The sequence below is a fragment of the Anser anser genome, assembly GCF_964211835.1.
Source record: "Anser anser genome assembly, chromosome: 10".
NCBI lineage: Eukaryota > Metazoa > Chordata > Aves > Anseriformes > Anatidae > Anser > Anser anser.
The window spans coordinates 3,268,038-3,296,017 of record NC_139730.1 but is presented as its reverse complement, the minus strand read 5'-3'; the positions used below and the strand labels follow the sequence as shown (position 1 = coordinate 3,296,017).

General features: G+C 50.2%; 1 protein-coding gene and 1 long non-coding RNA gene across 10 annotated transcripts in view; one reads left to right on the top strand and one right to left on the bottom strand.

Moving 5' to 3' along the window:
* PLEKHO2 (pleckstrin homology domain containing O2) overlaps nt 1-13,747 on the top strand; it is a 28,815-nt gene extending 15,068 nt beyond the window's left edge. Inside the window, exons 4-6 of the mRNA XM_083849587.1 lie at nt 3,904-4,008; nt 6,480-6,578; nt 9,016-13,747. Of these exons, the coding sequence (XP_083705713.1) occupies nt 3,904-4,008; nt 6,480-6,578; nt 9,016-10,245 (1,434 nt within the window). The 3' untranslated portion in view covers nt 10,246-13,747. The remainder of the gene's footprint in view (nt 1-3,903; nt 4,009-6,479; nt 6,579-9,015) is intronic.
* LOC310904598 overlaps nt 1-27,980 on the bottom strand; it is a 57,073-nt gene that overhangs the window by 27,810 nt on the left and 1,283 nt on the right. For 4 of the 9 annotated variants that reach the window (XR_014588453.1, XR_014588454.1, XR_014588455.1 and 1 more), the window contains exons 2-4: nt 27,618-27,686; nt 4,393-4,567; nt 3,329-3,493 (exon numbers count right to left, since the gene is read on the bottom strand). This is a non-coding gene — a long non-coding RNA (uncharacterized lncRNA). Of the gene's footprint in view, nt 1-3,328; nt 3,494-4,392; nt 4,568-5,382; nt 5,497-6,277; nt 6,474-6,743; nt 9,010-14,036; nt 14,178-27,617; nt 27,687-27,980 lie in introns of those variants that run through there. The other 5 variants (XR_014588457.1, XR_014588460.1, XR_014588458.1 and 2 more) reach the window with 5 other exon arrangements.

Sequence of the window (27,980 nt, the reverse complement as noted above, 5' to 3'; positions counted from 1 at the left end):
CAACCTGACAAGGACCCAAATTCATGCAGGAGAAGGCGGGAGATGACCTCACATCTGGCAGATGGACTCTGGTGCGTTCTCGATAGCCACTGACCCAGCTGTGCTCTGGCATCTGCCGGAGGTGACCACCCAGTGCCAAAAGGCAGCAGAAGGGATCGCGTTCCTGCACCTCAGCCAGCAGGTCAGGAGCAGTTCCCAGTCCAGTTTAGCCCCGACCCGCTGGCAGCTGAAGCTTTGCACTGAAGTGGCTGAGAAATCGTGGGTTTCTGTCACCCACCTCTGCGACAGACTGGCAACAACTAGTGGAAAAACTCAGCTGGTATTGGTAAATGTCTTAAACTGCAGCTTTTCGCTTAGTGAAAGTACAGTGGGATGGCCCTGGGAGCACTTCTGCTCCCTGGAAAGCAGGGTGAGCGTAGCCACGAGGGTCTCCCTGCCTGCAGGACTGATGTCTCCGAGAAGAGGTGGAGCAGTCAGGGAGATGTGCTCGCTGTCGTCACAGGCAGTGGCCGGAGTGGGAGCCTCTTTTGTTGCACGACATCCAGGCAGTGATTCAGCAGGAACTGACTGGCTGCGCCGTGCTCCGCGCTGACTTACAGTAAATCGCGTACCCTGTATTCGCGGCTCACAATGGTCGCTATCACATTAGGGTTAGCCGTGACAGCTTTTCCTGGCACACCAGGCTGTTGTTCGTGTCATGACTCAGGCTCAGCTGGCTTCAGCAGGCAGGAGAGCAGATGCGTTGCCCTGCCGGCTGCCCTCTGGCTTTAGGTTTGGTGTCGCTGAGTCTCCACCTAAAAGTGCTGCTGGAGATCAGACCCTGCCTGAAGCTGTGCAGGGGGGTATCCTCTGATATCTGTCAATACTCTGATAAGTAAAAATACAAAGTAAATTCATTTGTTCCTTGTCTGCGGAGGACCTGGGGATCTCACACCAGTGTACAGAGCCACAGCGGCAGGCAGAACTGAGAACAACTCCTCCGGCTTGTTCCTGTGTCTTCTTGGCTTTAAAGCGAGCTTCCACCCCCCTGTGGGTTAGCCTCCTCCCCTGTGCCTGCGGTGGAGGACACGAGCCACAGAGGGATGCAGACACGAAAGGGACTGCGAGGGAACAATAAGGCTCTGTCTGGCAGCATCACGAGTGCCAGCCTCGGAGCCCCAGCAACCTGACTTTTCCTTGGTATGGGTGGATATTGGGCTAAAAAGGAGAAAAATGTTCTTGAAGAAGGGTAACTGGGTGCACCCAGTTTTCTGCTGCCTTGGGAGCATCTTCCCGTGCATCCCCCTCCCCACGCTGTCGCTGGGTCTGCGTTAGGTGGCCGCGGCAGTCGGTCAGCACTAAAAGGTGCATGCTGGAGGGAGACCTCAGCTTCTCATTGCTGACAAGCAATCCCCCAGAGCCCTCGCTCTGCCCCGCCGCGCAGCCGCGAGCTGACACCAGCACTTAGTCACAGTCCCAGCTCTGGGAGGCCAGCAGCTTTTGTCCGGGGCCGAGAACGAGGCACAGAAAGTGGCATTAGAATAGGAAGCTTGAAGTGAGGCAGGAATCCTTCCCTTGAACAACATGTACGAAGCTTTCTAAACCCCAGTGTGGGCTGCCAGGTCTTTGCCAGGCAGTGTGACAGCTCAGCTGCTCACAAGTAGAGCTTTCTCATAAGCTTTTGTAATCACAAAGCTTTGGGGCAAAATCGTTTCCAAACAAAAAAGTTTTTAAGCACACACAAAACCAGGCCTGCTTGGGCTAAAACAAAACCTGGCTGTCACTGTGTTTTGGAGCCTTGCCTTCCTTTAGGTTCCCTGGTTAGCATGATCCTCCTGTGCCCTAGACAAAGAGCTCTTTTTCCAGAGCGCTGTGGTGCAGGCCCTAACCCCTCCTCTGGGCTCTTAGGAAGACATGTGGCCCCAATCACCTTACGTGCAAACTGATCAAACAAATACACTTCCCCAAAATTGCTGCTTAACTCCCTGCTGGCCATGCTGTTTGGGAGGGTGTTGCACCTTGTCGTTGTGATGTGCAGGTGGAAAACTGTGGCACTGAAGTGAGCAATAAGTACAGAAAGGAAGGGCAGCAAGTTTCTAGCAGAATAGCAGGGCTGGACGTAAGGAGATCAGGCTTTAGCTCTGCAGAATTTCTGACGGTGCTGTGTTGGTCAGGAGAGCGTCCCAATAAGGATGTCTAGAGCATACGTGTGTAAGATTTCAGGAGCTGCTGAGACCCAAAACAGTTTCCACTTTGTTGTACCGTAAACAAAACAGGAAGCTGCTAAGAGCATTCAACTGTCAGACACCCTTAGCTTTGTCTCCCTCATTTTATATAGTCCGGAGGTTCTGACCCTCTTGTGATTTCCGAATGTGGGGCCTCATTTACAAAAAGGCTGAGGCATTGCTCTTGAAGGCAATGCAAAGATGTTGGATAGCTGTAGCATGTCAAATACCTGAAAAAAATATCCAAACGAGACCTTCCTAGTATGGGTTTTGGATGAGCCTCTCTGTAGCTCACCTCCTCATCTGCGAAAGGCGGATAACTGCTCTGAAAGGTTATTTGTGAAGCCCACAGACATTGTAGTGAGAAGCAGCAAAGAAGAGATCATCAACGGACTCAGTAATTGTGTCTTCAGGGCAGGGCTTGAGCAGAGCGCAATCCGTAAGACATATTGACCCATAAAACACGCTGTGGCACAGCTCAGTAAGAGCACCGCCCGCCGTTAGGGCCGGTGATACGAAGAACTTGCGCAGCAAGGCTGAGTTAAGGCTGCCTAGGCGGCTTTGGGATTGTCCAAGTTTTGAGTGCTTGATTTTGCAACTCGCGCGATGTTCTTTAGCACAAGAACCTACCTGTGGGCCTGCACACTGCAGATGAAGGCACACAATGGGGCTATTTGGATCCAAGCCAGTCTGCCACTTGTAACATGAAGACGGCGTTTCTCTCACCTGAAGTGTACTCTAGGGCAAAGCTACGCAATACCTATAAGGAGCTCAGACACAACAAAAAAAAAAATAAATAGCACCCTACCTATTGTTTCTGCCGTGGTCAATAAGAGATTCAAAACACTGAGCACATCCTGGGATAACGCTGGAGGAAGGACAGACCTGGCTGAATGGGGAATAACCATACAATTATAACCATAATGGGGAATAACCATACAATTGCCCACTGCTCCCGTCCACATTTCTGTCCCATGCTTTTTGCCAGCTGCCTGTTGTATGGCCTCATCTTTTTTTATTCTTAGGACAGCCATTCAAAGCCCAGAAATTTTATGTCTGCGGTGTCCGCTGCTTTATTTTTTCATTTGCAAACAGAAAAAGGTACGGTGAATTCGTTCACTTACGCCGCCCTCGTGCTGCATCCCGTCCACACGCAGCTGAAGCAGTGTCAGTGCAGCTGAAGTCAGGGCCCTGGATCCCTGTATCGCTTCTGTTCTGCAGAGCTGCAGGAACAGGGAAGCGGGCAGAGCCCGCAGCATGCAGGTTTCCTACCACTCTCTTCTCGCAGCCTGTGGGGAAGTTGGGGATAAAGCACTTTATAGCATTGGAACCGCTGCAGAACAACTTGGACTTTCAGTCTGATTCACTACCCACGGTTTGACCATTCCCCGTACAAACTTTATGCTGCCATGAGACCTGCTCCACGCATTCTGCAGAAGTAAAAAACTCTCACTTTCTTATTTCTTTATTTATTAGTGGCGAAAATAAAACTAGAGCAACAAACCGTTCAGCGTAACAAAATTCTGTTCATGGGAGCTGTGAAGCGAAATACTTGCCAAAGCACAAAGGAATCTGTAGTTTAAACACAGGTTGGAACTGGATGTTATGTAAAAACTGAAGGGATGTACATGGAGCAGAAAGCTGCCTCTCTGTTCTTGACAAGTAATGCTTAGGCAAAATTCTCTCTCCACTCTTGCAGGTTCATGATATCAAATTTCAAGCTCCAACTTCGGAAGAAAAGGAATCGTGGATAAAAGCTCTTAATGAAGGGATCAATAGAGGCAAAAACAAAGTATTTGATGAGGTAAGAGAAACAGTTTTCAACCTCAGTATTTCTGTGTCAGTTCTCATTCACTGCTTTTTGAGCTAGGAAGAGAACTTGCCCGAGACCCCACGCTGAATGCCAGGCATGGTCAAAGGAAAGAGAAAGCCCATTCACAGCTGGTATGCAGGGCACACCAAGCTGCATCCCCACGGGCTAGGAGCTTTTAGTCCCTTCAGTTCTCAGCCCAAGAAGCTAGAACGTGCAGGGAGGTGTTGGCGCCCTTCTACCTCTTGCTGCTTTCCCCTCTCTTCTGGCAGGGTTAGATGCAGGGGCAGCAGGGTGAGTAGATGTGTGCCAGAAGCACGGTCTGTACTGATGACAGCTAATGTCTCACCGAGAAGCCCATGGGACACCAGAGCTCACCGAAGTCAGTGGAAGATGGTCTGGTGGCTTCAGTGGGTTTTGGATCAGACCCTCAGCGAATGCGCTGATGTTTCACTGTCCTGGAGGAAGCCACTGGGGCACAGAGGCAGCTGCAGCACCAAGCCAGGAAGGACTTGTCTCCTCCCCAGTGTCGTGATTCTCAGCACCAAGCAGCCTGGAAATGGAGGTGTTTGGTTAGGACATAGCCCAGTCTTCAAGACTGGAAAAATCTGCAGTGACTCAGTGCACCAGCTATTCTGCCTGCAGTCTGAAGTCCAGTGGAAAGTTACTCCGTGGCTTCTCAGCCCAGCTGCTCTCCTGCCTGCCTCTCAGCTGGCCCCAGCACCTGCACGCCCCAGTCCTCCTCTCCTCCTGATGTGCAGAGGCAAGGACGAAAATCGCACATCCTGGAGCCTGACCGACCTTGCTCAGCTCCCCGTTCGTGTGTGATCAGCCCCAAACCAAACTGAAAGAGCGGTATCAATTCTGCAGTTGTTTCTGTAACCGAAAGGAAGTGCACAAAACCACCACCACGGGAATCACACAAGAGCAGGGCAGGGTAGCTAGGAGACTAAGAAATCGGCAAGATGTGTTGAGCAAAGGAAACCAAAGCAGTGAGTAAAAGTTTTGAGTAAAGGGCTGAGCCCTGTTGGTGTGGTGCTGGAGAATTTAAACCCTGAGAGCTTGGTCTTTGCTTTTATAAGGCAAAAGCTGGAGGAGAGGCTGGAACATGCTCCGTTTTTGCCTGGGTAAATGACATCCAGTGTCAGGTTTTTGCTGGCAGCTGGGAGCAGCAGGGAGCTCCTTCATTCCAGTTAGGATCAGACCTCAGATTTGAAGTGTTGCTGCACAGGCTAGGCACAAGCTAACGGGTCAGGCCCTCGGCTGGCTTGGCTTAGCTGTTCTCCACTGAAAGCCGTAAAAGCGCCCTGCCGTGTCAGCCAGGGATTGGGACCCATTTTTCCTCTTAAATCCTTCTTCCACCCTCACCAGCTTTTCCTATCGGACAGCCTTGTGGTCCGAAGGGCAGCAAACCGCGCTGACCTTTCGCCGTCCTCCGCACTGGCTCCGACCCTCAGCTGTGGCCAGCAGAACGTGGCAGAGCTGCGAAGAGAGGAGAGCTGCACGACAGCCGTCCCTGGCTGCCCACGCCTCAGCCCAGCGCTGACACCCCTGCCACCACGCTGAGGACAACCTCAGAGTGCCTGGGCTGGCTTTAGAGGCTCTGCTGCCCACGGGATGCCTGTCCCCGGCCCCAGGCAGCGTGGGAGGGTGGCAGACACCGAGAAATACCTGCGACAGGGTTGGGTCCTCCCAGCCTGGGCTGCCCAGAGAGGTTGTGGAGTCTCCATCCTTGGAGATCTCCTCGGAGATCTCCAGAAGCCATCTGGACGTGGTCCTGGGCGACCTGCTCTAGGTGGCCCTGCTGATGGCCTCCAGAGGTACCCCGCAACCTCAACCACTTTGTGATACCTCGCTGCCCATGTGTGATTTCTACTCTGATGCCAGGAAATGAATTTGTTAATTCAGCTACAGTTGCAATTAATCCAGGTCACTGCTCACACCTTCTATTCAGCTTCCTGCAGTCATTAGAGCCGTACAAGGGAAGGGCTATTACGAAGAACTGCTGATACAGTTCACCGTCAGGTCACAGTTATTAATGGGCTTTCACCTCTGAGACGGCAACAGCAATTTGGGTGCTGTGCTCTGCCACACGCAGGAGCTGTTCCAAGCCCAGGCTGGGGTGGGGACAACAAAGCCCGCTTGTGTCCTTCTCTGTCCTGCCCTTTTGGCAGAGGGAGGGTTAGCGATTCCAGACCTGGAGGTTGGATGCTTTGATCTGGAGCGCCTTTTAGATAAACGCAGTTTTACAGGGGATTGGTGCCTTAAATGTCCATCACGTACGTGCGGGGCTTTGCAGGCAAACGAAGGTCTGAGGCTAAGATTGTAACGGTGAAATATTCAAAAATCATCCTGGATCCCAATGCTGCGTCCCTTCCTGTGTGCCAACGACACCTTTATAGATGGATCATAAGAAATTAATACCTCTTTTCTTCTCTCTTTCCCTCCCGTTCCCCCTTTTAAAGGTGAAAGTAGACGAGAGCCTTTCCTTGGACCACGTAACTCGGGACAGAGTGAAAATGACCCAAGGTCGCCGGCCACCCACGAGAAGCCACCTAAAGGAGGTAGGTGCCCTGCCTGGGGGCTGGGCCGTCTCCCAGCTGGGATCAGCAGTACAGCAGGCTGCTCCGTCCAGCTACCAGCAAACCCCCAGGGAAAACCCAGGTGCGAACAGCCCAGAGAAAGCTCACAAGGGAAACGGCTTCCTCTGGGAAAGACGGCGCCAGCACCTCTTTAGCAAACCTCCAGGTTCCCATAGATCTGTAGCTGCTGCAACACGTTACGATATATTTAGCTTTCCATAACTCATGAGCCGCTGTGCTGTCTGGTGAGAGCCATTACAGTTTCACTTTAATCAGAAGAGACTGAAGCTCCTATATTTATTTTCTAAGAAGTGAAGATTTTGTAGCCACAATGGTCTGACGGTACAAGAACTGCATGGTCTGTGGAGAGAAGCAGTATTTTTTATTAAACTAACTGGAAAAAGCAGACAAGCTTTCGGGTTTACAAACCCTTCCTTAGGTCTGAAACAGAATACATTATTCTCCCAGGCAGCTTTATAGACTGGCCTGTCTACTCGTAACTGATTTTCTGGATCTGTCACTTAAAAAAGAAGGAAAGAAAGAACACCACAGAATAAACCTGCAGTTCATTTCTATGGGAGAAGTTCTTATTAATGCGGGATTCCTGTGATTTACGAATAAGCTTCCACGGACAGATTGATACGTTAGGAGACCATTAATCTAAAGCAATGAAGGTTTTTAAATCAAACCTTCTTACTTCACACTTCCCAGACTCTGACTTATGTGTCTGCGCAGCACTCAGCTGTCCCTACTGCAGAAGATGAGGTGCCCCAGGAGTTGTAACTTTGCATAGAAATGGAGGGAGAGTGTCTCTTCTAGAGAAATGCATAGGAGTGAATCATAGGTGCCCATCTATCCCTCCAGAAAAAAACAGAACAAAATCTGACAGAAGCTGCAGAAGCCTCGATGCGCAGATTCTGTGATGCCTACAATGGGTACAGTAAAGCAGGAAGCCAGCTCACTATTTTCATGAGATACTTCATTCTGCAAGAGCTCTCACTTTCAGCCAAATCTGGGGGAAACTGGCTTGCAAATTCAAGAGCAGGAATGAGGGGAAAGGGGGAGGATAGAGCCTGCAGAAAGATGAGTATCACAGTTGCTGGCTGCAGCGCCGTGAAGGAAATGGGATGATTTTTTTTCAGTGTCAAAGCAGGCCAGGTAAGGAGGGGTCAGGGCCAAGCAGCCAGGATGCAGCTTGCCTCTGTCTGTTTTAGGGGCTGGAAAGGCAAGAGAAACTTTACCTAAACTCTCCGCACTGCAGGAGTCTGGCCTGAGCTGCAGCTGCACCTTTGTGCGGCGTTGGGCCCCCTCACACAGGAACTGCCATCGCATTTCTCCCTCCGGGGTGCTGAGCTCACACCCTGTAGCGCGTTTACCGCGTCCACCCTTTTTAGGATATCCCCCCCTGCTCGAGAGATTTGCACGCAGCCTGTGGTTTGAAGGTCTGATCGGTTGAGGCTTGGCCCCAGCGAGGCAGAGGTGAAATCAGGCTGAAGGGAGCAAGCAGAAGGCAACGGTCTTACAATAGCATCCCTGCTCAAGTGGTCTCAGCGTATGCTGACCATCCAAAGATTGATTTGTTTTACATGTTTACGTGGAAATAGGACAGTCCTGAAAGCAGGAGGGCTTTGGGGAAGCACGCTGTAAATGAAAAGGGTAGAGGGATCCAGCTACCCCAGGATGAGGAATTCAGGCTGTGCAGAGCTGAGAGCGGAGCACCAAGAGGAAAACAGAGAAGTTACGGTTACGGTGGAGCACGTTTTGAGATGGTCTGCTCAAAGGAAGTAGTAAAAAAAAATATTTCTGTGCTTCAGTCCTAATTCTTGACTGCTTGTGGCTATTGGCTTTGTTATTCTTGTGCAAGTCGCTGCGCTATCAGGCGGAAAATAACTCAGCAGCAAAAACGCTCATGACATTCACAGAACGTGCTGGTCTGGAGGAAAAGCGGGGCTGTGCAGAGGGCCGGGGGTGCTCCATTTGATGCATTCGAGATTTGCTGCAGCGTACGTGATCTGACCCTGCTTCCTCCTTTGTCGGGTGAAGTGTTTGGGACTCACGATTATCACAGCTCATTAAATTTTGGCGTAGCAGATCTCACTGGTTTTCGCTTATTAGATGAATGCAACTGCTGTTAGACGGTGGCTCGGGGTGGTGCTGCACGGAAGAAGCACAAGCTCCGTAGATTGCTCTTGAGCTATAGAAGCAGCTGCTCTTGAGAGCACCGTTTCTGTAATCAGTCAGATTCTCCTCGACAGATGTAAGTATAAATAGGGGGTGGATGTGTGAAACAGTAATCCCCTGCCTTCCCCTTACAGCTTAAGTTTTATGCCGCAAGTGTTTGTACCGCTGTATCCATAGCAATTCCTTCAAGTTAAAGGATTGATGGAATAGAAATTGAAAATGTTCTCTCATGTTTCAGGCTGCCAAGTCTACGTCAGATGGTATTCTGAGACTAGATCTGGATATAGTAGACAATGGACCACCCAACTTTGACTCCACTATCAGCGAAAGTGACAATTTGCCACCTCAGAAAGAAACTCCAAAGCCACCTATGCCGCCTACAAAACCCACGGGCACAAAAGAAAACCAGGATGCAGAGAACAGCGTTTCTGACCAGGAACATAAAACGCCTCTGCCTCCAGATAAGAAGCTTAAGGAAGGCTTAGCATCGAAGGACGATGTGAATGCCAAGGAAGAGGACTCTGTAAGCAGAGAGGAGAATGTGGAAGAATCCAACGCGCCAGGTGAGGAGAACAGAGAGAAACTTGCTGAGCTCAGCAGCAAGGGCACATCAAAACCTCCAATTCCTCTTCCTAAGAATGTGCCAGACAAGCTAAAAGTGGCTTGGGACCAACCAGTCTCTGAACTTGAAAACACAGAAGACTTGAAATCATCAGGAGACAGTAGCAAAGACAGGCTTGCTGAGACTGCTGCTGCAGATGTCACAAAGCCTCCTGTTCCTCCTCCTAAGATTCTGTCAGAAAAAATGATAGCCACTATGAACTCCAGCCACGGCGACCTGGAAGCTGGGGGGTTGGAAGATCTGGGGTCTGGCAGCTCCAAGCCCCCAGTGAACGGCGTCGAAGCCAGTGAAGTAGCAGAGTCCACATCCCCAACAGCTGAAACTAAAGAAGAAAACGGGAGAATCTTGGCTGAGAAGGAACAGCAAAGTTCAGCAGAACAGAGACCGAGTTCCTTAGCTTCAGAAACAGGCCAGGAGAGTGTAAAAGCAACTACTGAGAAGAAAACCTCTGTAGAAAACACTTCAGGCCTCAAACTTCGCAGTTCGTCTCTGGGAGACTTGCTGTCAGATTCCAAAAATACCCAGAGAGCACCTCCAGGTCAAGGTTTCCCCAAGGATTCCCATCACTGCTTAGCTAAAATGGAGGAGAAAGTTGCTAGCGAAAGGGAAAAGGCAGAAAAACTTCTGCAGAAGGTTTTACGTGGAGGGCTGGAACAGGTCCAGGAGGGGAACGGACCCCCAGTGATGGCAGAGACATTACTCAACGAGGCGGTAGAACAACTTCGGCAAGCTACGCAAGTCTTGCAAGAAATTAAAGGTCTTGGAGAACTGAAAAAAGAAGCAGCACAGAAACAGAAAGAAAAGCAAAAGGATCTAGTGACTCTTTATAGGAGAAGTGCTCCCTGACGCACTCTTCAGAGAGACTTGGTTTTCAAAATCAAAGCTAAACATTTGCCATTTATGATTTGTACCATTGCTAGGCCAGTGTTCAAAAGGTGGTGTTTTGCTGTGCATGCACCATGTTTATGGGACAGAATTGAGCTTTCAGTTACAGCCTCTTCCTCTCTTTCTTCATGCTGTACGTACCAGTCCGGTTCTAATCCTCTCATCACAGCAGAAGGTTACAGGACATTGAACAGCTTCAAAAATGTGAATGCTCTTTAGGGACTTGGTCCAAAGTACTTTCAAATCAATGGATCAGGCCTTAAAAATTTCTGGTAATCAAACCAAGCCAGAATTTTGAAAGGAGCAGAATGGTTTCTCTAGCAAAAGCCCCCGTCTGTCTGTATTTACAAGCAGATACCAGATTACACTGGCACCTATCCGGTTTTCCCACTTCAATCATTCAAAGATAAATGCAGTCAGAGAATATTTTACTTTGTTTATACACTTGCTGGCAAGGTTTCCTGGAGCACCTGGCCCAGTGACATCTAGGAATGTAAGGATAAATGGCTTAAGCTTCTCCAAGGATGCTTGTAAAACCACATCCACAGTTAGTGACCGCACGCAGAGGCAAGCAAAACTGGCCAGCTCCTGGCTACGAGGAGTGTCCTCAGATCTAGGCACTCTTCTGAGTCCAGCCAGGCAATGCTTTACGCGGGCTAAGCACTGTGTAAATGAATGCAAGTTTCAATGCATCATTGCCAGGCACGTATTAATTGTTCCTGTTTCATTACTAGGGAAACTGAGGCAAAGATACAGGGCAGGTTACACTTGGCCTTTGAAGGAGCGTATTGCAGCAGCACCACATGCTTATTTTTAAGGACCATACCTACCTGATAACTCTGAATCCCTGCTTTGTAATTGGGAACAATTAGCCAGATGCTTGGACAGCTTGTGTCCAGGAGATGCCCAGGGGCTTCGCGGGAGAGCCTGTCCTTAAGAAGCTCATTTGTTACTGATGTACATTCCCTTAGCTGTTGGCTCTCTGTTGTGGGATGCTAACTGATAGGAGCGTGCATCTCAGGCAGGTGGTCTGGATGAGACCCTCGTCCTATTTAGCAGGTTTCTACCTGCTGCGTCCTGGCTAGCCTGAGAGCCACAGTTTGGCACAGACATCTGTAATTGGAGTACGGAGGGAAAGGCATTTTGCGCGCACAACTTTGGGGCTGGTCCCTGTGGCTTAAGTATATGAAAATAAAAGTGCATTGCTACGTAAGGGGCTGAGGAAAGCATTGCAGGAGGCTCTGGCACAATTCCCACAGCTCCCCCACCCACCTGCTGAAAGCAAACACAATTCCCATGGTTTCTAGTGATTAAAGTTGTGATAAAATCATGTCTTTGCACCGCTGCTGTACAGTGCTGTACCTGAGCTAAGTTTGCTCTCCTGTTCCCTACAGTTTTTGCTCTCAGGAGAATCGTATGACATCCTGAAGGGCTTCTCCTTTGCTTAAACCAGACTCTGGAAGCACAGAAAAGGATGATCTTTCCAGACTGGTTTTAAGGAGTGACATGCTACCTTATCTTTTTTCTCTCATTGTCAGCACTTTTCTTCTGTTATTCTTTGTATAATTCCCCAGGTTCCACAAGGCTGCAGTGGGCTGCAAACACCTCCCTTTGCAGCAGCCCAGTAAAGCTTCATCTGCACCTCTTCTTAGGCTAGCCCATGTGCTCTTCAGATCTGAGCAGAGAATTGTTGTCTTTGGGCTTCCAAATACCCTGGTTTTCACCACCCAGAGCCATCAAGATAGGTAGTGAGTGACTAGAGCTGGTGCTTCCATATCTTTTGATTCTGATTAAAGCAGCCAGGGTGGTCTGTCCCCCTCTGAAGACAGCTGTAGACAATGCATGGAAAATCACTTCTTATTCTCTCACGTGGGAGGTTCTACACAGCCAGACACTCAGGGCCCAGGTGCCACAAAAGCTTTGCTTTGAGACAAAAAGATTCCTATGTCCTAAGCCCACTGCCAGGCACACAGCCTGGAGCAAACTCTGGATCTGTGTAATTTGCTGCTGTAGACTGAATGTGAACCGCGGGTCTTACTTGCCTTTCAGATGTTTTTAGGACAAGGGCTAATCATATAGACAATACTCCGTGCCTATCTGCTATCTAAATGTATTTTTCTGCATGTGCACTTTTGTTTACCGAACACTGTGTGGTATGAATGTGAGCTGTCAGAACCTGGTGCGCACTGGAAGTCGAGGGACATCAGCTTCAGAGAGCAGGCAGGCATTTGCAGGATGCAGGTCTGTAAGAAGAGAGAAACCAGATGGGGAGAAGTTCACACTAACAGGAAGACACATGAACCAGGGCAAACTCCGGGTGCAGGTTCATATCCAAAGTGGAAGCCAGTCCTGACCTCCAGGATGGGCAAATCAAAGCCTGGAACTGAAAACTCATGAGAATGGAGATAACTTACGGGAGGGTCAGTCCCCTAATGCATATACAAATGCTTCTGCTCTCACGGGTGTTTCTTGTGGCAGTGTGTTCTGTGGATACCGTCTGGCAAAGCGCTGATGAAGATAGCGAGACATCCCTATCTGTTACAGCCAAACCTACAGGATGTGCTTATATTTACTGTATATTTTTATATAATACTGGATATTCTAATGAATAAATGTCTGACATTTTACTGAATACCCATCAGTAGGAATCTTAACAGAAAAAAAAAAAAAAAAGCAACCCTATTTGTTAGGAAATGAGCACATTAAATCATTTTACAAGCTACAGCTAATGACAGTTTTTGCTGTACTAACAGAACTTAGTAGGTTTGTATTATTTCTTGTAAATAGGTATAACTTAAGTGGAATCTCCATAGCACCTGGTAACTCTACTGCTGAAAACAGTCCGTTGGAGACTTTTAAACTATTTTTTCTAGCAGGGTTAGCAGTTTCATCCTAAAATGTCTAGCCCAGCCGTAAGCCTGATTCACCGGGACTTTCCAGAAAACAACGGATCACGTTGCTTCTGCAGTTCTCCCACTTGTTCTTCTCATTCTGGTCATAAGCTGGGCTCTGCCTGAGGCAGGAGGGTGGGCTACCCTGTAGCTGCCTTCTGGAGTGCTTCTAGATGCTCCCCTGCAAATGGCAGTGCTGGTCACAGTCAGAGATGGGATCCTGGTCTGATAAGCCTTTGCTCCGACCTCCTACAGCACCTCCCAGCTTCAGCGTACATCCTGCCACCACGCACTTTTTTTTTGTTTCTCCCCTTAACCATCTGATTTCTGGCTGCACTAAGGCTGCTTTCTTGTGCCCGGGAACCCTGTGGGCACGGAGCGCTGGGGCGTGAGTCTGTGTTTCAGGCTGTGCCACCAGGTTACATTTGTGACAGGAAGGAAGTGAGCTTGCAAGCAAGCAAATGTGGATGACTATCTGAAAAGCAGCTGCTGCAGCCAGTGGAAAGGCAGCACTTTGTCTCCTGCTTGTAACGAGCTTTGAGATTTGGCAATAAACCCCCTTTTAAATATCAGCTGTTTAAGAGCCATTTGTCCTAAACAGGGGCAAAGATGAGCCAGGAGGACTGGCACGTGGGGGCTTTGCTGCGGAGGAGGGCGCGTTGCACGGGCTGTGGTCAGGCTGGGCCGAGCTAGCTGCTGTGCTAACCACAAGCCCGGAGGAAGGAGAAGCAGCACCGGGGCTTGCGGGTGGCACACAGCTGGTGCTGCTGCACCCAGCCGAGTGCAGGCTCCAGAAGTGCTCTCGGGGCCATCCTTAATGCCTTCACGTGGATTCTGGCGTGTAGCAAGTGCGAAACTCACCCAGCGGTCATCCCCGCGGTGGTGAGCAGCAGCAGAGCTTCGTTCCCCTGCACGGATGCCAGCGAGCTACAGGAAGACAGGAACTGGTATCGTAGCGAGTGCTTCCCTTCTGTGAAACTGGGTGGAAACTGGGTTCAGAAGCTACAAGGAAGCAGGGAAAAGAATGCAAGTGTGCATGCCATCCTATTGCACAAGCTCAGCTTCATCTGGGTAAATGTGCTTGGTAAACTCTGAAAGCCACTGCCGGGAAGGGGGCAGTTCCCCAAGGGAATTTCCAAAAGACTAGCTTGATTTCTACAGATATACTACAGAAAAAGGCAATTTCTCCTCTTCTGAGAAAGCAGACAACACATCACATTTTGGCCTGAAGTTGATGTTGGTAAGGAAGGGCAGTGTCTAGCACTAAGTAAAGCCCATGAAACATGATTAAAAAGCCCACGAAAACGAAAACATACATAGGACTGGCATGTGAAACATTTGCGTGACTGCGTTTAATTCAATGCACGGTCATAGTTTACTCATTAGAAGAGACTGTGTTATTTCATAATCCGAAATAGAGAATGAGGGTCCTAGGTTTCATCCAGTGATCCTGTAGAGCTCAATAATTTGCAACTGAGAAAGAGCAGAAAGAGCTCTTCCAGTCCCAGGGTGCCAAAGGATTTACTACAGCATTGGCTAGTCTACAGCGGTGACTTATTATTCTTGCTATTAAAAAATGTGTGTTTTATCTTAAACATGAATCATCAACAGCAAAGCTCTCCAAGATTTCCCCTTCCAGTTTAAGAGTTAGAAAATCTGCCAGCACAGAACATATCCACCGTGTTTAGAGAACAGAGATCCCTGTTTTGTTATGCTATGCAAGTTCACATACTTCGGAAAGCCAGTGCTTAATTTGTTCCAGGAAACTTAGTCACTGTGTTCTTCTAGTGCCTTACCTCATGGCTCTGCAACCCACAATATTCCTGCGAAAACAGCCGATGTGATGTTACAAAGCATTAACGATTTCTTTCTCGGCAGCAACCCTGCTGTCTGGGGCAGTGTGAGGAACTTTAAGCAATGTGTTTTCCATCCACTCCTCGCCTCTTTGCAGCATCAGCGACAAATCAGCCCGACAAATGTCCCCTCGGAGAGCAAGGGGGGCTGACCCTCACACCTGCTGCTGCTCAGCGCTGGTCCCCTCTCCCTGACCTAGTGGGCTGCCCAGTTGAGAGTTGGTAAAACTGTGTCTGAGGGCGCTGAAGCAATCCTTCCTTAGTGCATATTTATTATAAAGCACCGGTGCTCACAGCTATAGATAAAAAAGAAAACTTCAGTGGAATATTACAAACCCCATTTGTAAGAAGCTGTTACGGGAGAGATGGTTGTCTGCAGCGTATCACATCCACTGTGTAAAGGAAAAAATAAATTGGCTTAATTTGCAGCAAAGAAGATTGAAGCATTAAGAAAGGTCTTCCAGGCACAGGGTGGGGATATTCTGGAATGGGATCTGCAGGAGGACCTCCATCAGGAGCATTTCTTAAGAGCAGATATGCAGCGAGGGCGGTGCTGTCTTCCCTCTTCTGCGCGGAACGGCAGATGGAGGCAGTGCCTGCGGTCCTGTGCAGCCATATGGTTTCTGCAGGACACTGGCAGAAGCCTCAGCAAGCAGGCGTAGCGGCTAATAACCCCCACGGGCTGCTCGGTCCTTTAACCTTGTTTGCCCTCTCCCTGGGGATCTTGTGGAACGCCTGGAGCAGCGGGATGACAAACAGCGCGGCGCTCTGCAAGTCCCAGCTCACACCGCCTTGCTCTCCCCAGCTTTCCTCTCCCGTCCTCTTCTTCTCCAGGCTTCAGCTCTCTTCTCTCCCCTTTCCCATCTCGTGCCCACTTCTCTGCCAGAACAGCTCCTTCCTGGAAAGCTCAGCACTCTGACAGAAGCTCTCCATAAGTTTTGGATGTGTCTCTGCCAGGAAAACCTCCTTACTCCTCGCCCCCACTGGATCCATGGGACAGTTTACTCATCCCCATGGGGATAAGTTTGTGCTCTGCAACGTAGGCATTTTTCAAAGTCAGGAAATGAATTTTAAAAAGATTTGCTCAAAATAAATGAATGGGATTGAAATGCTGGGAAACAAAGCCAAAACCAGCTCCATTTTTTTCTCTTTTTTTGACTAAACGTTATTGGCAATTCTTGTATAGCATCTTCCAGTGTGAAGGCCTTACGGTGTTTTGTGGGCACGAATGACTTCAGCCTTGTTGTGCGACCAAGAGAGACAGTGGAGCTTCTCACCCTCCAGAACGAAGGGAAAGACACACAGCATTGAAGTGCTGGACTCCAAACCCATTTTCCTGTGGTGGACACTTTCATCTTTAATTAGGGTGGTACTGACATTCTGCAGCAAACATTAGACGACCTGAACAATGTTACCAGCCAAAGTCCTCTTATAAAAAAAAACAAAAAAAACCCAAAAAAACCAAACCCCCAAAAGCCCATGCTGACAACTTGTCCTCTGATGACTTTTCCTATCCTTTGAAGGATCAGGAACGGAACCCCAAATCTTGCTTCTTTGGTCGATTAGTAGTTAAAGAACTATTATTCCTAGCCCATAGATGGACAAGACATACTGTGCAAGTACTACAGATAGCTGTAAAATCTACCATACCGGTCATTTTAACGAGAAATAAGAAGCTGAATTGTTTTGGAGATGTTCTGGCCTAAAAGAGAAAGCCACCTGGAGCAGACTGCAAGGGAAGAGGTCAGAGGTAGGAAGAGGGCAGGCAGTGGGAAGGCAGTGCTCAGTACTCGCCCTAACGCACAGGTAAGGATGTGGCATGTATGCATCGTAAACAGATCCAGACCCTCCTTCCCCTCAGAACTACTCAGAAATTAGGAAAAATTTGAGTTTGTTACTGGCTTCCCCTTACCCCTTACTTAATTCCCTCTTGGTGTCTAAATGGTTTTCAGATGCTCAGTAAGATTTTAAACGATATTCGTATTTTCCCCTCACACCCACAAAAAACTCGAATAGTTTTGGAGGAAAAATATTTTTGCTTTCCAATGAAACCCACCTTGCAGAGAAAGAAATGCTTCTTAATGCTAATCGGTTTTATATGTGAATTGTCACTGCACACTGAGGTATCTGTCACTGCAGTTGACAAAACACCAGAAGATCTCCAGAAGTCCAGCGGACATGCAAGCCAGCATGACTCAGAGTCTCAGGGTGAAGAACCGAGCAAACAAAACTCCGAGTTCCTCTGCTATTTCATTCGCAACAAGAATTTCAGTTTTGAAATGCTGGCAAAATGCTCTGCGTTTGTTTAGACCACATCAACATGACAGCACAGCGCTGCCCGGTGCCTAACGGACTGCGTGGATTTGCAAGGAACAGCGGTGAAGGGGAAATGGAGCTCAAAGAAAGAACATGGCCAGATGTCACAAGGGAGATCGCAGCAGGTCCTGATCCAAACCTACGTCCTCCAGCGCCGGTCCCGCGCGTGTGATCAGCCTTCCCGTCCAAGCCACCAGGCCTTCCATCAGCTTTCTCCTGGAAATGCTGAATTTTCAACAGCACGGGTTGAATTTCCTGAGCCAGGCAAATGAATTCCGCTCGTTTGCAACTGCCAAGAGCTAATGAACTTCTGCAGGGCTGTCAGTGCAAACAATAGTCGTGTATTTGAATGACAGTGCTCTCAGCTTCACCACGCTTCTGCCTTTCTGTCCATGCGGGTTCAAAACCACCTACCTCCAACTGTGCAATCAGGGAATCGCAGGCAAGAAATTTTCTGGCAAAACCTTTTCAGGTTAAAGCAGCAACTCAAAACTGTTAACAGAGGACTGGGTACTCAGAAAAGTGTCCCAGTTTAAAAAATGTACAAAAAGGTTTTGAAAAGTTGACGATTCGAAAGTGGACAATTTGGCTCTGCAGCATGAAAACACAATTTCAACACCTCAGCTAATTTTTAGATAATTTTCTCGAAGAGTTTTTAAAAGGCTGAAACAGATATTACGTGTTTTGATGGAGCTCATGTAATTACTTCCTGTCTACTTACGTAAGTTTGCCAAAAGTTTTCTTTTCTGCCTTGATCTTAATGGGGGAAGAGAATTGAAACCCCTGGTAAAGCTCAGAAGATGGCGAAGCTCTTTCAGTCTGGATCTAGACAGGCAGAACAGGATTCCTGTGCATTTCGGTCCTCCAAACAGGGCACTGGGATCAATCCTGTCTCCTCTGCGACTCTTCCCTCCAAGGACCAGCGTTTCATTCTCAGGTGGTGCAGTCACACCGTGGGCTGCGGTCCGTTTATTTTGGCTCAAGGCAGCAGCAGCCGCACAGGTACGGGGCTGATGTTTTTAACGGGTCTGCTATTGCCCGGAGAGAAAGCGCCATTTTCTAGGACAAACACAGCAAATTTACAGACGTCAAAAGAAGCAGTCCCCAGAACTTCTTTAGGAGCCTGGTCTCACCCTTCTGACACGTTTGCATTCAAGAGCGTCGCGTTTTTCTGGTAAACAGCTCATTTGGAATTAAACCATTTTCAGTGCTGAACACGAGGGATGTAAATGGGGGGGGGCTCGCAGCCAAAGCCACCCCCCCTGTAGAACAGAGAGAGCACGGGCTGTTCTCCAGAGCGCCGCGTGTTCCCGCTCAGCCCTTTGCGGTCAGGGGCAGAGGGCAACCTCCGCGGCCGCCCCGCCGCGGGCAGCCACCGCCCCACGGGCTGCGGGGCACGGCCGCGGAATGGAAGGAATTTTTTAGGCCTCCGAATCAGGACCCCTGGAGGACCCCTCCCATTCGGCACGGTGAATAACGGCAAATTGAAATGCAGCCACTGCCTACCCCGGTTCCCTGGCGTGTGGTAGACACTCGTGTGTCTGCTAAACTCGTACTACCCCGGGCTCCCAAATCTTGCAACAAACTTGTTTGGGGATGAATACCGCTTCTGCCCCATTAATGCTGCAGGAACAGCATCCAGGTCTGGCGATGCAACGTCCACAGACCCTTTCTGCACCGATGAGGGGATCCAGCCCTTTGGGTTTTGTCTGCAGTTTCCAGACTCAGCAATCACTAGCAAAAAACAGAAGCCAGCAGAGTTTAATTACATTTTTTTTTCCGGAGCAGTGAGGTGCTCGACTGCAGAGCGCTGTGGCTGTAACTCAGCCGGGTTACAAGACATCCCCAGCAAGAAGGCGCTCGAGCAGGAGGTAATTGAGGGCTGGCTCCCGGAGGGAATTTTCCCTTAAAAGGGTAACTACATTGTCATGATGAAACCAGCTTGCTTCCACTGCCCGCAGAGCTTTTTGCAAACACGTCTGCCAGAGCTGGGGGCGGTGGCAATTATTACAGCAGACTGCTAGGAGCAGCAGGGCAGTGGCTACTGCTCCAAACGCTACAGGATCTCTGGCCTGTCTCAGCCGTCCTCTCCCGTGAAGGGCAGCCCCAGAAGGTCACTCCACTGCCACGTAACAAGAAGCCAGCTCCTGCCGTCCGCTCAGGGAAAAGGGATACCTCAGCTAGGGTTGCAAGCAAAGAAACCAGCCTCGCACAAAGTGCTCGCGCTCAAAATCCGAAATATTTTCAGAGGGGCAGGCAGGCTGCCAGCTGAAAGCATACCAGAGGCACACAGGAATTTTTCCAATTAAATATTTTTTTCCACCAGAAAATAACCGAAACGCCAGCTTCTAATCTGAGAGCCCGTGGAACACTTCTGAACAAAGCTCTTCCGGGGGGTCAAGGCACACGATGAGAGAGCAGAACCCTAGCGTGGCCTCTCCGCCAGCAGCAGGCTGCCGCTAAGGGAGAGCCAGGTTTGGGGCCAAAACCTTCTTCTGCCTTGCTCAGAGCGGTGGCTCGAACCTCAGCTTCCCGCAGCCCAGAGGAAACCGCCTTACCTCTAACACGACTGCTGCTCCAGGCCTGAGAGCCTTCCTTGCCCTCCTCACAGCCCACCCACCTGGAGTCCTGCTCCGTGTTCTCTTGGGCAGCACAGAAGGGCTGCACTGTGGGTTTTGGAAGGAATGGTATGGGAAAGGCGGGTTTTGGCCTGGCTGTAGTGCCAGTCACAGGTTCCCACCTCACAACCAAAGCCTCTCTGTGCACACCTTGGGTGAGATTTTTAAAACCTGACTTTAAAAATCTGAGATTTTAAAATCTGACTAATGCTCACGCAGTCTCTCTAGCACAAAATAACCCACCCATCATGCCACGAACGGAGCAGGGAGCAGAAAGTAAATCACCACCCCTTCCTCTGAGGACTAGCAGCCTACAAGGACGCCAAGCAGCTGCTGTCCTTGTATCACAGCAGGGAGCCAAGGCATGGGGCAGAAGCCCAGGTTGCTGGCGAGAGGACTTCCCAAATAGCCGGTCCTCAACAGCCGCCGTCACTGGAAGTGGGACCTGCTAGTGCTGAGCACCTGTAAGAGGCAGAGCAGCTGCAGCTCCCCGTGGGCACAGCGCTCAGCTCAGGAGCTGCGGTACCTCTGCAGCCGTTCCCGGACCTGTCTGGTGCTTGCTCCTTCTGGTGACAGCCCACTGCTGCCCCGTGAAGTGTCAACGTGAACTAGCCCCGTTTCAGGAACTCTGCAAGCGGCCACGGAGAACCAGCACTCTTCCTCTTAGCTGTAGGGGTAGAAAACTTCGCTTTCTGATCAGTCCTTCCCTGCAAAGAGAAGCTTCGACAGGGGAAGCGTGCTAGTGCCGACAGAAACTCATCCAGAGATAAACAGCAGAAAGCTGGAGAGGTACAGGTGTCTACAGGCACAGACTGGTTGCCATTTGGCTTTCCCTTTCTGTAATACCATGAAAATGAATCAGGCTCTATTTCTGAGTCACAGGGAGCGAATGTAAACTTCCTCTCCAGACGAGAGGAACGTGGGCAGGTGGAGGAAGAGCCGTGCGTGTCCTTATGCGCTGGATAAACACAGCGCGGGGAGTCCGCGGAGCTGTGCGAATCCTGCTCCAGGGCCCGAGATCTGCAGGCCTGTCCCAGAGGAAGACCCTGTGGTGGAAACACGCGACAAACATATGACAACATCTGCCTTCTGCTTCCTGTGCTGCGCGCAGATTATCGCTCTCTGCAGATAACTCTGTCCCTTCTCAGGGAGAAAGCTGGGCTTTGTGCTTTTTAAAGGCCTGCTGAGACCGGCCGCAATCGGCGCCAGCTCGTTCTGTATGTGCTCGCACGCCGCGCGCACCCTCTAGCCGCTCGAGCAATCCGATCTCACATCTGCCCGGGGTCGTTTGTTCTCTCATCCCTCCCTTCTGCCAGCCCGTCGCGCTGAAAACAGGAGCAGGGCAGGCCAAGCGCTCTGCACTCGAGCGTGCTCCCTCCGCGAGCGGAGTGGAGCTGACGCCCAGCTGAGCTCCCCCACCTCCCCCCCGCTGATGACTTTATTTTCCACGCTGCTCGTGCCCAGAAGCGAGGAAGCCCCTGGAACGGAGCAGCCCGCGTCGGAGCTGTTTCTGCACTGATCGCCAGGAACTCCAGCAGCAGACTTTAAAGGGAAGCCTGGTGGGCTGCGATAAAATAAAAGCCATCTGTCGGCGATTTGACATCTGCAGAGCTCCCTGCAAAGCGCACGACTCCAGCTGCCGTCCCAGCCCCCCCCCCCCTCGCCTCCGCCTCCAAGACCATGAAATTACTCATTAGGCCTGGAACAAACTTTCGGGGCACTCGCACGCGGCTGGGGACAGAGACAGATGTTGTGGGCTCTGGAAGAAAATTGCTGAGAGACAGAAAAACACTTCCAAAGCTGCGCTGCTGCCTCCTGGCAGCGTGCTCCCGGCTCCTGCTGCGCTCCATGCCTTACCATGGAGTCAGAAGTGAAGGCACCGATGGCATCGCAGCTCTATCGACCTTTTATTAAATGCTCAAACGTAAGATTTTTTTTTTGTGTCGCTTAAAAATTTTGCATCGAGCCTCACGGGATGACACTGGAGAAGCTCAGGGCTGTGCCTCTGGCAGGAGGTTTCGGCACGTGAGGTTTACTGGTTACAAAATCCTGCGTTTCAGCTGCGCTCTTTTCCTGATAACAGCAGGGACAGGATTGCCTTTAGGAGCCAGGCAGTCCTCAGAGGCCCAGGAAGCAGAGGACCCACCCTCTTTTACACATGCAGAAAGTGAGAATAAAAACATTGCCTGCAGGCACGTCAGTGAGGGGATTAGGAAGCAGTGTCCGTCAGGGTTTATAGGACGCAGCCACCCCCACCCCCCATAACCAACACTTGCTCAGTTTAACCACGGGATGCAGACCTGGTAGGGACAGGACACCGGCTGCATCACAGGGCATCTGCTCCCACCGTCAGGGAGGAATGTTTCTGCCCTTTTGATCCTTCCCTCTGCACTTCCCTCCGCACAGTATATGTTTTAAGAGAATATCAGTCCAATATTCCTGGCCTTGAAAGTCCAGGCTGACCTCAGCTAGCGAGGAGAACGGTTCAAAGCAGAGCCGGGATGACCGCCGGGACCTGATAATCGCTGCGAGATAGAGGTTGTCCCACCAGAAATCTCCCGGCTGCTGTTCAAATCTCAGACTCTCAGACTGAAGGGAATTTGAGCACAATGAGCTTTTCCAGCCCTCCTCACTGCAAAGCATCACAGAAGTAACGCGTCTCCCCTCCCTGTAGTACTTTTCCTAAGATGTCACTCAGGTATAAGTATCCCCTGAGCAGATTTTTTTGCTTCTCACGCATTCCCACAGGACGGGTGTGAGCTCAGCTCTCCACCAGTGCAAGGAGAAGGAACTGAGTTAGAAGCTGCAGTGAAGCGGTGTCAGTGAAGGGCAGAGATAAGGGGAGCGACCCGGCCACCAGGAACAACCCCGGCGACAGTGTTAATTGAGTGTAAGCTGCACTTTCAGAGCTCCATAGAAGCTTAAGCCCATTTATCTTTGCAAGGGATTTAAAGGCCTAAGAGCTTTGGAAAATGGCATTGACGGGACAGGAAAGCTCAAATCACCAACTGCAACTTCCAGGCGCTGTTAGCGTGCATTGAACCATCTGTGTCAACCCCACACGGCGCCTTGCCAGGCAAGACTTGCTCACCTGCTCTCTCTGACATTCCCTGGGCTCCTCGAGACTTTTCCTCAAAACCAACCAAACACAAGCCCTTGTGTTTCTCTAGCATGTGATTTCATCCCGATCCCGTAACACTGGATTCTCCCTGAGCCTGAAGACAGAGAAGATTGCTTTGTGATACAGCTTCCCGAGCCAGGAGCAACAGCTCTGCTGAAATACCTCCTTCTACATCGTCTGAGAGGCTACGCAGGATAAGCAGAGTCTGGGAAGACAGGAAAAATGGAATTACAGGCTTGTGAAATGGACACTGACAAAAAAAAAAAATGAAGTGCTAAGCTCACTCAGAGGCCGTCTGTGTTTAATCCAGTCATCAGACAGTCTCTGTTTAACTAAATATTTGATTTCAGAATTGAGCCTGAATTATTACTGGCAAAGGTTTCAAGCTCCACAGGTCCCTCTAACAAGCTGCTCCTTCTTGGAAGCCCTGCAAGGAGGTGAATACAGCCTTTGAGGAAAGCGATGGATCCTTTCTCAGGCTTCCAGAGTGGCTCTGCGGAGTCCCGTCAGGTTTCCAGTGTTTCTGAAAGCTTCGTATGTCTGCCTGTTGGAAGCTACAGGGCTGGTGTTTGTTTGTGTGCATTGCTGGGATGTCCCCAGAGGATTTTTGGCTTTGCAGCATGTCCCAGCACCAGAGTTATCAAAGAAAGCACCAAAAATAACCGAGCCTACAGGACAACTAAAAGCCTGGCCCAGACAAATAACAAATCAGATGGAGCCACACATGGAGACATGCAGGCAGAGCCCTAACGTGCATTTCATGCTGATGGGACATAGCTGAAGGTGCGGTTTGAAAACCAGGACACAGAGTCAGTACATTTAGTTTCTCTCATGCCCACAGCGAGGACGTAACGTAGCACAAACATACAGTGCCCCATGGCATCACTGGCAGCCACACACCACAGGGCCCAAAGGAACTGATTTGGGTGCTTCCACGCAGAGCTATCCCAGCACCTTGTGCTGTTTGACACCCAGTCGTGTACCGACAGCCCATTAACACAGGAAGAAGAACGTGGTCGGCCCCTCTCCCACACAGCATTTAATTTCCTGACCGTGGCAGCATATGCCAGAAAAGCCAACCCTCCGGGGCTGGAGGCTGCTCCCTGAGCCGGGCTCCCCCACTGTGGGCAGCTCCGGGGAAGCAGAGGCTCGGCTTCGCGGACTGCAATCAGCTGCAGGCAGGAGGAGTCACCTTCCAGTTTTGTTTCCACAGGAAATAAATTCAAGTCCGATCTGCTAAACCTTTTGGTAAGCAACTGTTTCTGCGTAAACACATGCTGGTTTGTGGGCTGCGTTACAGGGTTAGCTGCAGATCTGACTGACTTTCAAATCACTGTGTATACAACTGAACCAGAGGGCAAACAGAGGCGCGTTTTAAAATGGCATGGATTTAAATGGCCTGACTCATGATTTCTGAAAGCTGGAGATTGAAAATAATGATTACCCTGAACTAACACATAAAAATTGGGCACAAAACGCTATGTCAGAGAGCTTCACTTCTAAGCAAGAAAGAGCACAAAGCCAGCTTAGCTAGAATTATTCTTCACATGAAATAAAGTCAAACACCGTTCTGAAGACAGGGTCAGTATCAGGAATATACTGCAAAAAGAGCTCAAATTATCACCTGCCCCCGTCATCTGTTATGGTACAATGCTAGTGGGAAAATCCAAATGCTCTTTTAGGTCTGTTAGCTAATAAATGGATCGCTAGGCAAGTGCTTAGGATCGTTAATAAATCCTTGCAACATTCTGCACTTAGTGTCAGCAGAAAGCCTTCATCCCTTCCACACCTGAACACAAACCTATTTGGGAAGGATGGAAGGAACTGCCTACATTGCTTTTTTTTCTGCCCGCTGGAAACACCCAAGCCCACAGGTGCAAACTTCCAGTACATCTGTGCTACTTCTCTTCTGAGATGAGCATTAAGCAGCAGAAAAGCCATAGGTGATCAATCCCAGCTGATTCAAGCTCTGGAAGAGGTGCAGACAACGATGCTAACAGTGGCAGGTTAAATCTGGACAGCTTTCCATCCACGGGTCTCTTCCAGAGTAAGGGAAGAGTGGCAAGAGCCAGAGGTGCCACCCAGGGCTGGGATGTCGCTGGGCCAGGCACGGTACGTATATACCAGCAGGGATTATTGCCTGCCCTTTTCAGAGCTGTTTCCCCAGCCCTCAGGCACTAGGGTACCCGGTGGGGAAGGCTCAGCCCTTCTCAGTCATTCCCGCTGGCGCCACTCCAATTTGTCTGAGACACTTAAATATTCATCACGAGAGAGCAAGCGTCCGTCTAGCCGGGTGCACAGCCTCCTCTCGAGGGAGACAGGACACCTGCCTTCTGCACTCCCTGCTCCATCAAGTCATTAATTATTTAAAATAACAGGAAAGGGCAAGGAAAACTCTCTGCACCAGTCATGCTTGCAGCCTGCTGTTTACAGTACTCTCTGGGGTCCTGTAGAGACCAAGGTTTCCATCTCCCCTCAGGCAGAGGCAAGGATCAAAGCCAGCTTTTCCTTCTCCTAGGGGAGGATGCTCTACCAGAAGGGCTTCCCCTGTACCCAGACAGCCCTTATGTTTGCTTTTCCTGCCAGAGAGCGTTTTGGTTTTTTTTAATTCAATTTGAACAAAAGGAAAACAAAACACGAATCCAAAGCTCTAAGACCAGCAGCTAATCACAGACCCCCCCGCACAATCTGTGATTGTTCAAGAGCTCAGGGTCCACTGGGGCGAGAGGCAGGCTGCGCTCTCCGTTTCTCAGCTGCAACCGCTGCCAATGGGCCTTGCAGCAAAACAGCTGCATCACTGCAGCGCTTGGCTGCACAGCCCTCGGCAGCGCGCCTCCGATGAGATGGAAACCAATGGCTCAGCCCAGCACTGAAGTTGGTTCTGGTGTCCCTGCACAGGGCGTAGCTGTGCCCACAGAAGGATTTTTCTCTATTAGCAGAGATCTCTACATTTCTGCGTCCCCCTGGACACTGATTTGGCTTTGGGCCTGCCTCACCGCATCTCTCCACGCTCCCTCTCTTGCAGCAGAAGGGTCCCCAGGACAGTGGTGTCCCCCAAGGACAGGTGTCCCCGAACCAGGGAGCAGCCCCAGCTACAGCCTGGAGTTCATTGCTCCCAGCAAATCGCGGTAGGTAAACGGCACTGGCACCCTCGTGTGGTCGCTGTGATTTGTGTGCTCTCACCCAAAACCGGCGGTCCAGCAGGGCTGCAGAGCACGGGGAGATGAGTCCTCGGGGGATTCCTCCTGAGGAAGGATGAGGAGCCCAGGACAAGGGTGAAGTCTGACAGGCTGACCGGTTGGCATGGTACAGGGAGGGAATACAAACCTGGTGCTGCAGGGACTAAGCAGAGAAATCAGAGTAGCAGGGCGAGAAGGGTCCTAGCAAGATCACTTCTCCTATCCTGAGATGGGCCCCTGTGACCAGCTGCAGAGAAACCCCCCTTCATGCACTCTACTCCCCTTTACTGTCTTGGCCACTGGAGAGCTATACACAGGAGAAACCAAAGTCCTGCCTACCAAGATCTAAGCCCGTGCTTCCCAGTCCTGCCCATTCTGGGTTCACAGGACAGGTTATTCCTATCTCTCCACACCACGTTCCCATGGATTTGAAGGCCAACAGGCAGCACCGTTTCCTCAGTCAAGCCAACATGTCACTCAAGGTGTCACCTCATATTAAAGGCAAGACAGACTGCAAACACAGGAAAGCTTATTTAAGTAAAAAACACGGTGTTAGTGTACGTCACAGCATCTACCCACGCTCCTTGTACCTCTGGGCAGGCAGGGCCAGCAGGCAGGATTTAGCAGACATTGCCAGCAGATGACAGGGTGAAAGCTCCAACATGTAGCCCTCAGCTAGGTGATTTTAACTTTTTTCAGTGCTAAGTTGTTGGAAATGGGGGGTGAGAGGAAGGCAAGGAAGGAATCTGGGACACCTTTTGCAGGGCAGAAGACATAAGAGGTGATTTGACAAGGCCTGGGTAAAGCACACTGAACTGGGCAAGCTCTGAACCCTTTGAGTCTACCAGCGGGTTTCCAGGACGGGTCAGAGGCTGCCATCAGAGGCAGTTCCTGCAGTGCAGTCGTGCTTAGAAATGTCTGCTTTATGTAAACTGACAACTAGGACCTTGCTTCAGTAGCAGCTGTATCTCACCACTGATATAGACCTCAAACAGCGAGCATCTCGCTCCTGAGGAACAGCCACCAAGCTGCTCAGACACATCCCAGAGAACACTCGTGTGCCACATTTACCCAAAAATTAGCTATGGCAAGAAAGCTGTGAGGGTCGGACCCACTTCAGAGACCTTATACAGGCTAAATCGAAATGGTTGTGGCAGAAAGAGCAGCTCCCACGTAGCTTCAGGTGAGATTTGCTGCCAGAATAGTCACTGCCTGGTACTTGTGAAAAGGCAGCAGCATCTCTCCACCATTTTGCATGGTGGTGGTACGTCACTGACAGGACAAGCACCCAGCTTTGTGATTTCTTGGTACCCACCCACAAACCGGCTGCTTTGGGCCCTGTTTTTTCCACTTACCTCAGACCTCCCCAGGACAGATCTGATCCTTTCCCAGCCTCAGCTCAACCAGTGCCCGCTTGCTTCCTCCTAGAATTATCAAAATGGAAAACAAAATCAAAGACAGAACCAGACCCAGATGCTGAAACAGAAGAACGTTAACTAAACCCTGGGTGAAGAGCACTTTTACTCCCTTCTGCACCTGCTGCTGAGCCTTGGCCGTGTGGTGAGAGCCCCCAGAAAGTGCCAAACCCTGAGCCTTGTTTTCAGGAAAAATAAAGCAACCCACCCCATATTTCCCACCAAAGAGAAGCCCCTCTCCTCCCATATTGGCTTGGAAACAGAATTTAACCACCCACAGCCTCAAAGTGAAGGCGCTGAACT